We start from the raw sequence: 16,287 nt of genomic DNA on the forward strand, positions 1-16,287 counted from the left end.
ATTTTAGACTGAATAATTATTTGGCACTAACTAAAAAAAATATACTAAGTAGAATTTCTTTCACGTTTGCCAGAGAGCAAATGTACTAAAACAAACAAAACAAAACAAAAACAATCCTTTCTGAAATGTAGATTTAGTATGAGGATAACAAGAAGCATTTGCTCAATTTTGACTGAATATCAATGTTCCATTCTCTGGGGATAAATCCTCTTTCACAACTCAGTTACTACTTAGTAGCTCCAGCTACTACAACCTAGTAAAGCCTTATTTCTTCTGTATTAATTTCTTCTGTCGAGGACCTACTGATTCTTATTGATCACTTTTCTTTCATTCTCTAACTATATTTGTACTTTGACAATAGTAGATGTATCTTTAGTTATAACTGGAGTTTGAAAGGTGTTCTGTTGTGGGTTTGTTTGTTTGTTTTTTAAAATATCAAGTCAGAAACTGAGAAATTCATTAAAGTTTGCATCTGAACTTCAGATGCAAATTCCAACTGAAAGACTTCTTCATTCTGCCTTCAAGGCAGAATACCAAGAAAAGGACTAGAGAAATAATAGGATAAGTTCTACTCACCACACTGAAATCAAGATTCTTGTCAATCCATTCTTGTCCTTCTCGGAATTCATCATGAAGCCCCATTATATAAAGAGTATCCAGTGCATCTACTATGGTAGCACCCATTTGTGAGTTTCCTACACACAAAAAGGATTTCTGTTATAAATGATGATTACTTTTCTTGAACATCACAAGCATAATAACCCAAGCAGCTGCAAAACAAAGTTACTAAAAGATGACAGTACAAGGAATAGCCAAATTGAGCAAGGAATTAACAGCAACATAAGAGGATCACACCTCTTTCAAAGCTTTAGTTCTCTGACACAGTTTGGACTCTGGGAAGAAAAGACAACAAGAGACAGAAAAAAATCCCTTATCTGTTTTCATAACTTGAACGTGAGTAACTCTTCTTTGACACAAAGGACAGCAAAGTATCCTGCTTCAAATACTACTAGGAATTCTAGGACGAAAGAGTTCAAAAAATATACACACAAAAGACAAAGCAATTTGTATATGCCTCTATGTCTTGCATTTCCCATTTACTACTGAATGGTTTTGCAGTTATGGAAGCTACTCAGAGCCTGAAAGTACTGATGGACAAGCAGGGTGCCTTGGCTTGGCTTGACAGATAAACCAAAAGCACCAAGACTTTTCACTTTCTGCTGAGCCTCAAAACTCTGACATGCTAATGAATTCTGTAATTATCATTGAAGAAGAACATCTGAAGCCAAATGAAAATCAATAATGCTTTATCCTAAAATGCCATCTGAAACAGAAGCAATTGATCAATGAGCAACTCCTGAGTTTGTAAGAAGAAGACAGCTGAACAGTAGCAAGCTCCAACATTCTTAGGCCATCTCAGTCTAAGCTCTTGCACTTGTATGGCAGAGATCTTCATTTCTGGAGGAACACAGGAATTACTACAGGTTTATTTATTTTATGTTTGAATATTTACAGGGCACTGTTGCTACCTGGTTGTTTCTCTTCATTCATTTCTGCATTTTATTTACTTAAAGATTGGTTTGTTTATTCATTTATTCCTACAGCACAATAGCAACTTAAGTGAGTCAACAGCCCCATAGTAACTTTTCTAAACACCTCAGTAACTGTTAATTACAACTTAATTTCATTCTCTGATTAATAATAAATTAAACACAATAATCTTGCTCACAACGTAATCACCAACTAATTTCTTCAAAAATAAGCATGCATCTGCTTTAATGGATTTGAACTACATATAGAAAGCCTTACCTCAGTGTTGTGTTTAGAGTATTCAGGTTCAGATTGGGATACACTACATTTCTTAAGATTAATCAGAAGACATACCCTTTGACAAGTTAGCCACTAGGCACACCTATAACTCTCAGGAAATGAATTCAGTCCAGTGCTTAAGTACTGTAATGTAAATCCATTGCTCATGATGGAATGTTGCTTTTGGGCGAGCTACAGAATGCACTTAACTTTTAATGTTCCATACACACAGTATGACAGTGTTCTAATTTTTCACTTCAGAGAGATGCCAACTGGATCATAACAGAAAGACTAATTTCAGTTCTAGCTGACAAGATAGTTCTGATGTAAAGTCAGAATGTGTAACACTGCTATGGTACTCAAAGTAATTTCTGTTGTTTTATTTAAACCACAATGAAAATGATTCCAAGTACACAAGACGTTTGAGTAAATAGGAATACACTGACAATCTCCTTCATGTAAGATCTTCTCCATTGTTTGCAACCACAGAAATAAACACAGTTCAACAGAACAAACAGGACTTCTCAGCATTTTTCCCCCAAGAGTCAATTTAAGGTGTAGGTTCATACTCTAATTTTTTTTTTTTTTTTTTTTTCTGGGCTGCACTCCAGAATCTCCTTTGTGTGACTTTCTGCTTCTCTCCTCTTTTATGCCTATCTTTCCTAGGCCCACAAAAGCACAACAGAGCATTACTAAGAAAAGTTGCTTGTACTCATACATGCCACTTCCCTTCAGTAGAGACAAATGCCTCTTTCTGAGATATAAATCAATACAGTTGTAATTTCTGGATTATATGGAAGAGATAAACCATTTCTTAGAAAGTTCCTTTAAGTATAGCATCTATATTCCAACATACAAAAATATTTTCATTTATCTACTGATCACGGTTTGCTATTTCACATGGATTTAGTTTATTTTTCCATTTTCTTCTTACAGATACAGTAATTAATCCTAACAGCTCACCAGAACATAGAATCACATAATCACAGAATGGCCAGGGTTGGAAGGGACCTCAAGGATCGTGAATCTCCAACCTCCCTGCCACATGCAGGGCCACCAACCTCCCCATTTAATACCAGATCAGACTGCCTAGGGCCCCATCCAACTTGGCCTTCAACACCTCCAGGGACAGAGCATCCACAACCTCTCTGGGCAGCCTGTTCCAGCACCTCACTCTCATAGTAAAGAACTTCCCCTTGATATCCAACCTAAATCTTCCCTCCCTCAACTTAAAACTGTTTCCCCTTGTCCTGCTGTTATCCACCCTTTGAAAGAGCTGATTCCTTTCCTGTTTGTAGGCTCCCTTTAGGTACTGAAAAGCTGCAATTAGGTCAATCCACAGCCTTCTTTTCTCCGTACTAAACAAGTCCAGCTCCCTGCTGCTCCTTTCAGTCTGTATAGATGCCTGGGATTCCTCTGGCTTAAGTGCAAAACCTTGCACATCTTTCTTGAGGAAGACTGAGAAGACCACTCTCTTGTTTTGTAGGCTTTTGGGGAATACATTTCAAAAAGTCAAGAGATAACATGTTGCAACAGGTTCTCTAACCAGACTTCTTCCTTAAATGTCAATTGGGCACATAAATCCCACTCTTCCCTCAAATCACCACTGAGAAGCAAGAATCCAAAATGTAAACTTCTTTTTCAGAAATCTTGTGTCTACAAGAACAGAGGGTACATCAGGAGGACATAGGGACATATCTTTTGACAACCTGGCCCCTCACATACCTATACCTCACATGAAATGAATTCAGTGTAGTGCACAAGCACAGTAAGAATAAACACCTCTAGCACTGTGCCGAATTCCACTGCAGAGGATAACAATCCCACACCTTAGCTGTCCCACATAGCAAGGTAAGTACAACTAAAAACAATCCATGGGCTACAGTAGCTTGGCTCAGAATTTCAAATTCAAATTGCTCTCAGTTTCTTTCTTGAAGGACTCCAGGTATTTGTGTGCGGGAAATGTCATTCTTAACTTGATCCTAAATGTGAAAAGCTTCTGGTCAATTCTTGTTTCTGCTGCAGATCACAAGCTAACCAGAATAGGCAGTGAGGTTGTCATGGCTATCTTCTTCCATCTTAAAACGCACAGTACCAGCAAAGCAACAGCTAAAAACTGAAGTAAGAGTTCAATGGCCTGCCCTAGAGTTGCATAGAGTAATATGGTGAGAACAGACTACAACAGACAGGAGCCATAATTCCTCCTATTGGTGATGCAAACCATTCACCCTGAACTCTCAGAAGTCATTTTCCCATTTATAATAGAGTATGTGGGGAAAGTTTTGTTCTTTTGTTCTTTCTTTTTATATTTCATCGCCACGTAAAGATCAATACATTTTTGCTTTAAAGAAGAGGATAGTCTTCATGGACTTCAATTGCATGAGTTGTTTGAAAAGTAATCAACAACTCTAAATAATCTCTAAATAAATAATAAGTTAGAGGAGGATACAATGCTTACCACTACCTCTACAAATCTGATGTGATATTGCTCTGAATGCACGGAGAGCAGATGTCTCATTGTAGTGAAAAAGGCTATAAAACAATTAATTCATAATAGATAATAACACTTCTAGCTGAAGGCACTCCCTCCAGAGCCTGCCTCTGTTCAGTACAAAGCCTCGGTTGGTCACGATGCATAAGATAATAACCAATTCGAGAAGAGTTTGATTTTACGAGTGTCAATTCTTGAAATCTCTTCTTCATATAATTACAGTTCTAGTTGCTTGAGCTCCACATTTAATGAAGTTTATCAAATGAATGCAATGTTCATTCTTCTAAATAAAACAGAACATTAATCATGAGCTAATGAAAGAAATCTAGTTGCAAAATACATCAACTATTAACCAAATCATGCACGCTCATTAAGGACGAGTATTACTAAAAAAGGACTGCAAATTGTAAGTCAGGTTTATATTTAAGTAGACTTCAGTTTCCTGAGATGAGACAAATAACTCCCTTGTTTGATAGTACATGAATCCACAGTCTGAAATATCTAGCAAATTATATGACTTTGTAAACAGTGGGGATATTAAAAGAAAATTGGCCTTTCTATCTAAAATTCTTTCAATATGCTGAAGTGCTAGATGAAGAACTGGTTTTTTTTACAGCTTTTTGAAGTCTCACAAGAGACTACCAGATTATGAGAAAACAGATCATTGTCATGTGCTCCATGACAAAAAGTGTATGAAGACAATAAGTAGCCTATTTTCTTTATAACAAAAGGTTAAGTATAAACATTTAGAAGTCTTGATACTAGATGCAATGCTTAGTCTATTATGTGGAAAGAGAAGGGACTGCGAGCACTGAGGTACTAAAGAAAGTGCATTAACTGAAAGGAGACCTCAAAAATGACACATCATGTAAAGAAGGAGCAAGATGATCCTCTGTCCTTGGAGACATTCAAAGTCAGGCTGGACCAAGCTCTGAGCAACCTCATTTAGCCATAGATGTCCCTGTTCATGGTAGAGGAGTTGGACTAGATGACTTTTAAGGATCCCCTCAAATAATTCTATGATAAATTATTCGCCAGCAAGCTGCAGTAATGTACCCTGGGTTGAAAAGCAATCATCCAGCAGGTACTTCATAGAAACTTTGATTATTTGACCTGTCACTCATATCTATTATTTACTTCAATGAGGTATCACAGACAAATCCAATTACTTCTGGAAAATATTTCCACAGGGACTTCTATTAGCTCAAGCTGAGGGGCAAGACAGTATCCTGGGTATGGCTGAGATTAAGTGATTTTTTTTTGTAAGCAGTCTCTACAGTGCTGTGTTTTCGATTAGTGACTAAGAACAGAGCTGACAACCTACCAGAGTTCAGACCACTGCTAAGCAGTGCTTGAACAGCACTGAGGCTTCTTCTCTTTTCTTCTCAACCTATCAGTAAGCTGGGGATGGACACAGCTAGGACAGGTAATCCAAACTGACGAAAAAGGATATCCATACCATGTAATGTTACACTCAGCAGTACAACAAGAGTGCAGGGGGGCTAGGTCTATCAGGTAGCCATCCTTTTACGTTCTACTGGGCAAGGGTCTGCTTGTGGGAGGTGGCAAGCGATTGCCTTTTTACTCCTTGTACCTTCTCGCCGTTCCATCACTGTTTAGTTATATCTTTACCTTGACTCACTTTTGATGTTCCTTTTCTATTCCCATTTGTGCTGAGTGTGGGCTGTGAGGTACTGAGCTGCTGACCAGGGCTAGCCCACCACGCCAAGAGACCAGATTCGAGAAAAAGCAAAGCTGGAATTTGTACAGCCAGCGGATTCCAAATAACAACTACAAAAGGTGACATTTATTTTTCTTTCCCCTTTAGTGTCTGCTGCACACTCACACAGGTGATACAATACACTTCGGAGCTAGCCAAAGACCAATTACAGGAATTCCCTAGCAGAGTTGTTACCTGAGCCAAGAATTTGCACCAGGTACTAAAGAAAGGTGGCACTGCTGAAACAGTTCTGGCAGACCATAGATGCCGCAGACTTAAGGAAATGCAGACCATTCAAAAAGGAGCCTTTGTTCTCAAAATGCACACTTTCAAAGCAGGGCTGCAATAAGCAAGCCAAGGAGATAGGCCTAAAGAAAAACTACCATGAAGGCATTACAAGGAAAGTCAAATACAAGAGGCCTAAAAAGTATGTGTAACCACTCCCATCTACCTTACACAATGACTGAAACAGAAATATTTTCTTAAGGGAAGGTGTAAATAGGTATTTTTATGTTCACTTCTAACCTAAACTATTCTGTGAGTCTGTGATTAACAAGAAAAGATGAAAGACCTGGAAAGTGGAATCACCATTAGTTCCTTTAAAATCAAAGTAGGGTTTTATTACTTTCTAAAACCTCTGACAGAAACATACAAGATTCTTATTCTTGTTTACACGGTCAACCTATAGATGCCACCATTAAACATAAAAGCCAAGGGAAATGTTGAAGTTGCCTTTAGGAAAACATGAGGTTAGGCTGGTATTGAAGGTAACTGCCTTGTATCACACAAACAACAATTATCTCAATGTCAATGCACCCCAGCTATGGAAATAAGTCCCACTCCAGAAAGCCTGATTCTCTTCATTAGCATTAGAAAACTGGAATATATAGTTAGCGATGTACGGAGACTAGAGATCTGGATATAAGGACAAGGCTTTCACTTTCAAGCAGCAAGATGATGGGATGATTCTTCTGAAGGACAAAGCTTTAAAATCAAAACTGACCTTTTGTAGCAGAAATAGTATTTGTCTCAGAGACCAATACCCAGTTCTCTCTCATTTCTGTTTTTGTTTTCTTTCCAGGGCCCTGGCCAAACTCCATCTATCAGAAGGAAAATCTACTTCTACCCGTGCAGAACACTTTTTATTAACAGCGTGTTTTACTGAGGGAAATCAATCTGTAAAAGAACTCTAAGAGGAGCAAAGTCTTGAAGGAATAAATCAAAGTTAAATTTTGCCTCAGACAAGTGAGCCTGATTTCAGTACAGTACAATACTAACCTGATAGCTGGGATGGGTCTAAACACAGAGCAGATTTTCCCTATTCCATCCCCATGACTCCAGAAAAAAAAAAAGGGGAAATCCAAAGTCTCAAGTTCATACACTCTGGCATACACTGAACCTGTAAGACTAGCACTGTTATTTTTTATTCATACAGGGATGTGTTTTAATCCCTAGCACTAGAGTGAAAACACTTCCCAGGTAAGCTTAGCCTGATACTAAATATTGAGTTATTACAGTCTTAAAAAAAATAAGTACATGAATACTAATATTCTTGCCTGGCCAGCAAAAGCATGGTTGGAATTTCTACTAAAAAAGATTCAAAGAGCTTGAGTTTCCAAACTATAGCAGCAAGATTTCTCAATGCAATAGACAACTACAGACCTGGTAGAAAAAATAAACAACAAAAATTAAAAGCAAGCAATTATCACACCAGTTTTTTTTATCTCTAATGAGGCGCTGGCAAAAAAGCTGCCACAACTGAAGCACAGAACTTGTAAAGTATCTTAATGAGTCACAATGTACAAGATAATGTTTAAGAAAATGAATTCAACTTTTGAACAGAGTTTAATTCCACTCTGAAAACAAGTGTTTCAAAATTACTCAATGAAACAATGCTTTTCATATAAAACATCAACATACAATTCCAGCTCAGCAATAACATGCAACAAATAAGCTTTTATGCATCCATAGAGAAACAGATTGTCTTAAAAATTTTAGACTAATTAAAAAAGCAGAACAAAACACTAAGCATGTTGATTGCTTTGTTCTGTTAATTTGCTGATAATAGACAACATGAAAAGAAGTTCCCAATCTTTTGTGCCAGGCACTTAAAGCATTTTAGCATATAAACAAAATAAAATAATTGATACAAAGCTTTCCTTTATTTTATAAATGAGAAAGTAATAGGAATAAATCACTGAAGTGAATGCTAATACACTGAAGTGTGTTGTTCTTTGAATCCACTGTAAAGTGGACCTGCAGGTGGATACTATCAACAAACTGCTGCTTAAATAGCCGTCACCTTAAGAATCAAATTTTAAATCCTGGAATTATACTACAGTATATCTTTATCTTCTCTGAACTTCCCATAATTACTTTGCTTTGCTCTCTTAGCCTTTCAGCTTAAATCAAAATTCAAAAGTAGAATGCAGGCTGTCTAGTACAAAGCCTGCATATTCTCAAAACTAAATTTGAATAGGACATCGCATGTTAGTACTCCACTATTTAAATTTTCTATGCTTTTCTACCATTATGTCCTTTTGTTGGGGTTATCTCATTTTTAATCATAAAGGCGAAACTGTAGTTTTAGCATCAACAGAAGAAGGAAAGAACTAACTGTGTAGACTATAGTTAAGATTAATGCTGGAACTCCAAGACAAGGTAGCAGAAGAACAAAACCTAATGATAACCACAAGGCTGCAATGTGTGAAGATCAGAATAAGCTGTGGATTAAGAAAATATTAAAGTAGAGGAGACAATAGTAAATTTTGTACAAAGGAGGAATCCAACAGGATGGAAGAGCATGAGAAAGGACAGAATAAGGGGCAAGTGAATGGTGAGGACAATGAGCTACACACAAGAAACAATCAAAGCTAAACAAAAATACAGATCTGGAGCAATTCTGAGAAGTCAGGAAGTGGAAAACTAAAGAGGAGCATCCGTGAATGATGGCTCAAAAGCACACAGAATTCGAATACCGTCAGTTAAATCCAGCAGCAAACAAGGTAATGCTGTGATACCTGACAGCAAATATGACAGCACAGTGCTGCCTGGTTTTGAGTACGGTTATGTAAACAGAGCTGCAGAAACCTTGCATACAAGGCAAGCTAAATACTGATTTCCAGGACAGGAAAGATACAAGTTCCTATATATAATTGTAAACAAAACTTATTTCTTTACCAGAAAGGCAATGGGAAAAGCATCACAAAAAAATGAACCTTCAAGCCATGATGCCACATAAGCTTTTTCATCTTTACATAATCACAGTTTGGGCCATTCCTACACACTTCGGTCCAAACCACATTACAAATTTTCTCTCAATCAGTTAAAGAGGAGCTAATTTCACTTTAGTACCCATATAATTTTACCAGGCAGGTAAAAAAAAAACAAAAACAAAAAAACCTTGAATGAATAATCTGTGATTAAATAAAAGATACATTAGGCACAATCACAATGCTGCAGCTGCCTCACAGCTGGCTTCCATTGACAATGACCTCCAATCTTGTGCATATGTTTGTGATGCTGTCCCTTCCGTATTTAGTTTTAAAACTTGGAAAACTACTCCCTTACTCAGTTGTCATGCTTTTTTACTTAATATTGAAGTAGCATCCAAAATAGATTCCATAGGCTTAATTTAATTTGTTACTGCATGCTCTGTTTGTAGTTCCAAATGGTAGGAGATGAGCCTAAATTTAGGAATAGCAGCCCAGCAATCTAGATTGTTACAAAGACAAAACAAACACAAATTCAAAGATTTCCAATGGAAAACACTTTCTTTTTTTTCCCTTCTGAGCAAACCATTTGGTTTGTAAGAAAAAAAAACAGGAAAGTATGTGGTATTAGAGAGAATAAAAATTCTCTATATGATCCCGAGTCCTGAACTCCAATATGATGCAATTTTGTCCTTAACCATTTGACATAGAGGTGTACCTCATCATTCTATAAAGCAGATTACAGAAATAAAGACATGTTTTTCTAATCTCACTTCACATCTGCATTTCATTACAGATTTTTTTAAAGACAGAATTTTCAATCTTCTGAATAATATCATGGGATTTTATGTTAAGAGTTCAGTGGGAAGGAGAAGGTAGGAATCAATACAGACTGGGTGAAAAGCATTCCACAGGAATACTGTATTACAGGAAGAACAGCGGTTGCTCACAGTGAAATACTTTGATATCCAAAGCCACACAATTTAACAAAACAGCAGTAACATTCAAAAAATGTTCTTAGTGAACTATTGCTATTTTTTATGGCATCAGCATAAGAGGGAATGCATGGCCAGATCATATTCTACCTGCATTCATTTGGAAGTCTCAGAGAATAGCCATACTCTGACTAAACACCACTTCTACCACAGTGGAGCAAAATAACATTTATAAAACACTGCTTGCCTGATTAACAGCATCATAAGACAGGTCTAAATTAGACGAACTGAGGAAGAGTCAAGAGTTACAGTGAAAGAATGTTGTATGTTAGCATCAGTGTTTTAGAAGTCAATTAACTTTTGGATGGAGAGTATATACAGAAAATATATACGTGAAGTATATACGTGAAAACATCTCTTAGCAAAGGCTCTTAAGAAAAAAACCATCCAGGATAAGAGAAGATTGCTCTCCCACAGATGAATAATGATTAAAAGACAGGAAATAGACCACATACAAATCTACAATTACCATTACAAGAAAAATCACCAGTGTGATCAGAGATGAATGCTTAGATACATGCTATTCAATATATTAATAAATCATGTGGAAAAACACACTGGCTAAACACACTGGATGAGGATACTGAAAAGTAACGACACCACAAAGCAGCCACTCTGCTGTGAGCTTCTAGACTCCAGAGGCTGCCTAATAAACACAAAATACAATTTAAAAAGAAACAGGGAACAAAACGTAATGAAGCATTCTAATCTTCCTCTCAAAATAGTAGGAAAACTTGAAAAACATAGAGAAAAGAGATAGCAACGTGTACAATAGAAAAACACATGTATGAGAAACAGCTTATACCAATACTCTCCACATAGGAAAGACAATTGAGGACACAGTTTGGCAAATTCATGAAAAGGAAAAAAAAATTGAAATAATGGATACTTTCTTCAGGTTCTGCTCTGATATCAAAGCCAGCCACCTAATACAACAAGGAGATAGTACAAAACCAGGAAAGTTCAAAATGTGGAATCAAAACTGTGGAACCACTTCTAACAAGACATTGTGGGAACCCTAAAGCTTGCATAGGCTCAAAAACAGAATGGACAAAGTAATGGAAAAATAAACTACTAGTTATTAACTAAAACTTACTGCCTTTGGCTCCTGAAGCAGTAACATCACACGAACTCACACAGTACTTAGAGAAAAACCCAGTTACTACATGTTTTTCCTGTTCTTACATTTCTTTCCCAGGCACCTACTGGAAGAGTGGAAGAGTAATTATCACATTTCATCTCTCATCCAACCTGATGGAACTTTTCTTGCATTATAAGAATACCGTTTTGATTCCAGATTAGGCCAGTAATTCATGAGAATTATGTTCTTAAAACTTTTTCTTCCTAAATGTGCTACTGGGCAAAAAGAATACACATTCACAGTACATATGTTCAACACTGTCTCAGTGTAGTCTCTCATAACTGCTTTTGCACAGCTGCATTCGGCTGTTCAAAGGCCAGTTTCATTTACTTTACAATTGAATAGATTTTTGATCTTTTAACATTTTTCTTAAATGCAGAGATCAGGCTGAAATTTGCATTGTACAATTAGTTCTCTTTACTAGAGAGTAGCGTGAGAGGAGTTTTTCTCCTTTTGTTTTCCATGAAATAATTAAATAATGGGTAGGTTATTTATGCAAGTAGAGTCAAGATAAAAACACTATTCACCAACTATTTTTCATAAAACCAATAAGAAGCCAAGAATCAATTTCTTAACATATATACATAATGCCTTTACTGTTTTTTTTTTTTATCATCCACATGGATTCAGAGGCTGAAGTACACACACAAAATGGATATTGAGCAGGAACTGACAGGATTTTCACAATCAGAAGACACATTAGAAGGTTTTAACCATATTTTCAAAAGGTTGTACTTTGGGTGATACACTTTTTTGAGTTTATCGATAAGTTTCCTCCCAGTAAAAATGTTTTGCTTTCATTATTTTTACATATTTGTTTCTTATATGGCAGTTAAAAATACAGAAAAAGAAAAGGCCTACAAAACCTGACACTCAGTTGTATGACCTTGAAAATCGAGTGGTATAGCAGACAATGTCAGACCGGTTCAAGCAGTTCAATAGCCAGTATAATGAAAGACAACAAAAATGTCCAGTAAACTAACGAGTATTTCTCTAGTATAATACAAAAAAAATAAAAGTCTGTAAAAGCATTTTCATGTAAAAGCACTACCAAGAAGCATTCCACCTCTCATTTTCTATACCTCAGAATCTCCTAAGCTATCCTGTACTTGTCAGAAGTACTGGAAAAACAAACTCCTTTGCCTGAGTCAGCTTATTCTTGCAACAGCCTCACATCCTTACAATCTAATGAATGTATTTCCTCCACGGTCCTTGGTAGCACTGCTGCTCCTGCTCTCTGGCACCATGGAGAAACGCCCTGACAGTTCCCAGAGGTTCAGCAACAAAGAAATCAGCAATGAGAGCTTCCCACGCTGCTGCAGCAGTAGCAGACAGTAGGCCTAGTGACATTCTATTGCTAACAGAGGCTGAGATGGGCTGGCACACTGAGCTAGGCAAGAGGATGCATGCAATGAATTGGCAGAAATCAAGCAGTAAATTAACAAGTTTAAAAAAAAAAAAAAAATCAGCTTACTAACTATACCATGAGAATCCTCAAGTTGCTTGCTTTAAATGTATCTTGCTTGTTAAAGCACACATTGACCAAACTTTATTTCAAAACTAAAGAAAAACTAAAGAAAAATTTATTTCAAAACTAAAGAAAAAAGAACACACCAGACAAATTCCTCATAAAATACAACAGCTGTATTAGCTGTGTATTAACAAAGAGATACAGCACTGCACTGTGGCACTGAAGCTTTACTAGGTAATACAATAATTTGCAACAGTGCAAATACAACTGTAACACAACTTCACAGATTACAGTTTCCCCTACAATACATCTTAAACACATTTGGAAGACACTGTAGATCAAAGTGTCCACTTGCATGACACATGAGATAAAAGAACAGAAGAAACAAGGAAGTACCATAGGTGCTGGAGACAGTTTCCAGCATGACATAACACAAAGTAACAATTTTGTTAACTTCGTGTGGGTGACAACGGGCATACCTGTATACAAGCACCTCCTAATTAAAAATTCAACATTATTATTTTCACACTATTGAAACACCTAGACTCATGTTTAGGTGTATATATTACCACATCATCTTCACATAGTGCAGCTCATCTCTAGACAAAAACTGCCTAAATGCAAAGTTTAGAGATGCACTGCTAGTACTATGGACATGTTTATAGTTTTGCAGGACTTAACACCTATTTCACAAATGAAATACCCTCACTTAATTCCTAGCTAAAATTAGTTAATTCTTAGTTAAAATTACTCCAAACCTACAAGCATATTTTTAACTCCCATTTCAAAAAGCATCAGGTCAGATGACAACCAGCGATTTCTGAGGCCAATGTTCTGTGCTGCCAAGGACTGTGATCTTTTTTCCTTATTTTTTTTTATTCAAGTTTATTCAAATTCTCATTTAGTTGTTTAGCTTCTCAAACTTTTTTTTTTTTTTTCTCTGAATAACAACTGGAGACTGATACAAACCCATTAAGTATAAACTGTTCAATTAAAATCACAACAAAGTGTCTTCAAAGCCTGTGCTTCAGTAACTACACCATCAGATACGGAGCTACAATATCTCTGAACCGGACTGAGCAATTTTAACAGTGTTTCTGTAAATATATTCACCTCGGGGCCACCAAACAACTGCAGGATCAAACCACTTTTAAAGAGCGTATTTCAGATGGTTATTCTCATCCTCAAATAGCACGCGGCCAGATCACACCAAAACAAGGCAACCTCAAAACACCAGCAGCTGCTGTGGTTTTAGCTAAAACCTGATAACCTTCCAAAGTAAATCAACATTTGCCATATTTGCCACCATCTTACATGCATCATTTTCCACCAGTATTTTCTTCTCACCCTTTGTGTTCTAATGAGAACTTGATTAAGATCCCATAAAACCCTACCTCTAGAATGACACAGTGAGGCTGTCGAATTAATCCAGCATCTTAAGCTGCTTAAAACTACTTTTTTTTTTTTTTTTTTTTTTTAATGGGGAAAAAAATAATTTAAAAAAAAAAAAAGCTGCAAAAAAATCATCAGCAGATCTACAAATCAAAAGTAACTGCAAAGATGTTATACCCTTCCTCTCTGGTATATTTGCATACCTTATTTTATCTTAGAGGGCAGAAATAAACAACAAATCTTAGATTTTCACAAGATCAGCTGTGTTTCACCAACACAGAACCTATAAGTGTTCCTATTCTGTTATCCACATGTAAATATCTTTAGAATCCCAATTTCCTTTTCAAAAGCAGTACCTGGCACCTAATGACTTGACCCCATTACTGGAAAGGCACTATTTAAGATTTTAGCTGACTGGCTACACAGTTTGATAAGCAACATTTCTAGCAGGCTCTCCTTGACAGCTTACAGTCACCAAGGTCAGACATCTCTAGAAGACCAGCAAGAGATTCTAGCTGCAGGTCAACTAACAAACTCAGGAGGCTTTCTTACAAGTCACAGATGTGCTAGGAACTGAGAAGGAAGTACGACGGGCTGCAGTAATGGCAGAAAGTAATTTGGGTCATATAATCTTTGAGAGAATAATAGAAACAGATTTGCTGAGCAGCTTTTATTAAAAATAGCATCAGACTTCAAAAACAGTTCTGTAATGCTTTATAAAGGCAATACTACAGGGAATGCTGTTTTAAAGGTAACGGGTTGGTAACATAGTAGCAGTAACAATACAGCCTAGATATTCCTAGTACAAGAACTACCAGTTGTTTTTCTCCCTCTCCTCAACAATCCACCAAGTCAATAACACTTGATTCTATTCTAGACTTGATACATCCTGAGCACATTACAGAAAAGTTTTTCACTGAGATTGCCTTGAACAGAGCAATCATAGCATGACTTAGCTAAAAATTAAATGGCACAAGATAACATCTGAATTTTAAAAGGAGCGGCACTTATGGAATCAGCTGAGACAGTTAACTGGAACAAGAGCATCAGAGACCTGATCAGTGAGAGAATTCTACAACTCCTTTCAGACAACAGTGCTAAAATTGCAAAGCAAAAGTTTTCCAAACAAGTAAAGTAGCAGGTCTTCCAGCCTCGCTCCACCCCAGGAGTAAAACTGCAATTCAAAATGACTTTAAAATACAGCACCATACACATTAGAAAATGTTTGCTCCTCCTATAAAGAAAAAAATAACTAATTTCATAAAGAGTCTGGGTTGCAAACGGAAGTTGACATAAAATCATCCTTAGCAAATTAAGGAATAGAATTCCTTATGAATTCTACAGCAAGGACTACATGGTCATGTAGCTGAATACTGAAAATCATTAGCAGCTGGAAAAAATATACTAGGGAAGCCATGGTTTGCTGATGACATACAGCCAGGTAAAAAGCAAGTTGAATCACAGGATGCCTCCAAAGAGATTCTTCCTGGGAGAAATGCAAGTATGGACAATGTGCAAAAGGTAGCAAAGAGAAATTACTTCAGAAGACCAAACAGAGCTCTGGAACCTAAGAAATGTCTTTCTGACTGTCACAGCAAAAGCCTGATGCTCTCTGCTCCTCCCTGCAGCCTCACATTATCTCCTTGTGTTATGCTCAGCTCTGACAGCATTTTGAAATTTCTATTTCACTCTTCAAACTCTGCCCATTTTTTTCTCCTAAACATGCCTAATTGTTCACCTTCACCCTAGACAGCTCCATCTGATCCAACCATTTGCTTTATACAGGGACACAGAAAAGTAAAACAGATCCCACCTTTCACATCGTACACACCAGGTGTAACAAAACAGCTTCCAGTGTATGAAGAATTAACCAGACTCCAAGCCATTTGTTTACAGTAAAGTTGAACAATCCTCATTCAACTGACTGCTGGTAGGGCTGCTCCAGTAAATGAAATTATTCTCCTATGAATTTAAATAGCTTTCCATGCACTGTAGGTTTGTGGGTGCTTTTTGTCAGTTTTTGTTTGCTCATTTGCTGAGAGCAGGAGACAGAAGG

At 36.9% G+C, this 16,287-nt stretch overlaps 1 protein-coding gene across 1 annotated transcript in view; it reads right to left on the minus strand.

Moving 5' to 3' along the window:
- The window catches only part of MAN1A2 (mannosidase alpha class 1A member 2), a 136,853-nt gene that overhangs the window by 65,330 nt on the left and 55,236 nt on the right, over positions 1-16,287 (minus strand). The window contains exon 4 of the mRNA XM_052701638.1: positions 577-695. Coding sequence (XP_052557598.1) covers positions 577-695 — 119 coding nt within the window. The remainder of the gene's footprint in view (positions 1-576; positions 696-16,287) is intronic.

Source organism: Tympanuchus pallidicinctus, unplaced genomic scaffold, assembly GCF_026119805.1.
Source record: "Tympanuchus pallidicinctus isolate F22 unplaced genomic scaffold, pur_lepc_1.0 scaffold40, whole genome shotgun sequence".
In the NCBI taxonomy this organism is placed as follows: domain Eukaryota; kingdom Metazoa; phylum Chordata; class Aves; order Galliformes; family Phasianidae; genus Tympanuchus; species Tympanuchus pallidicinctus.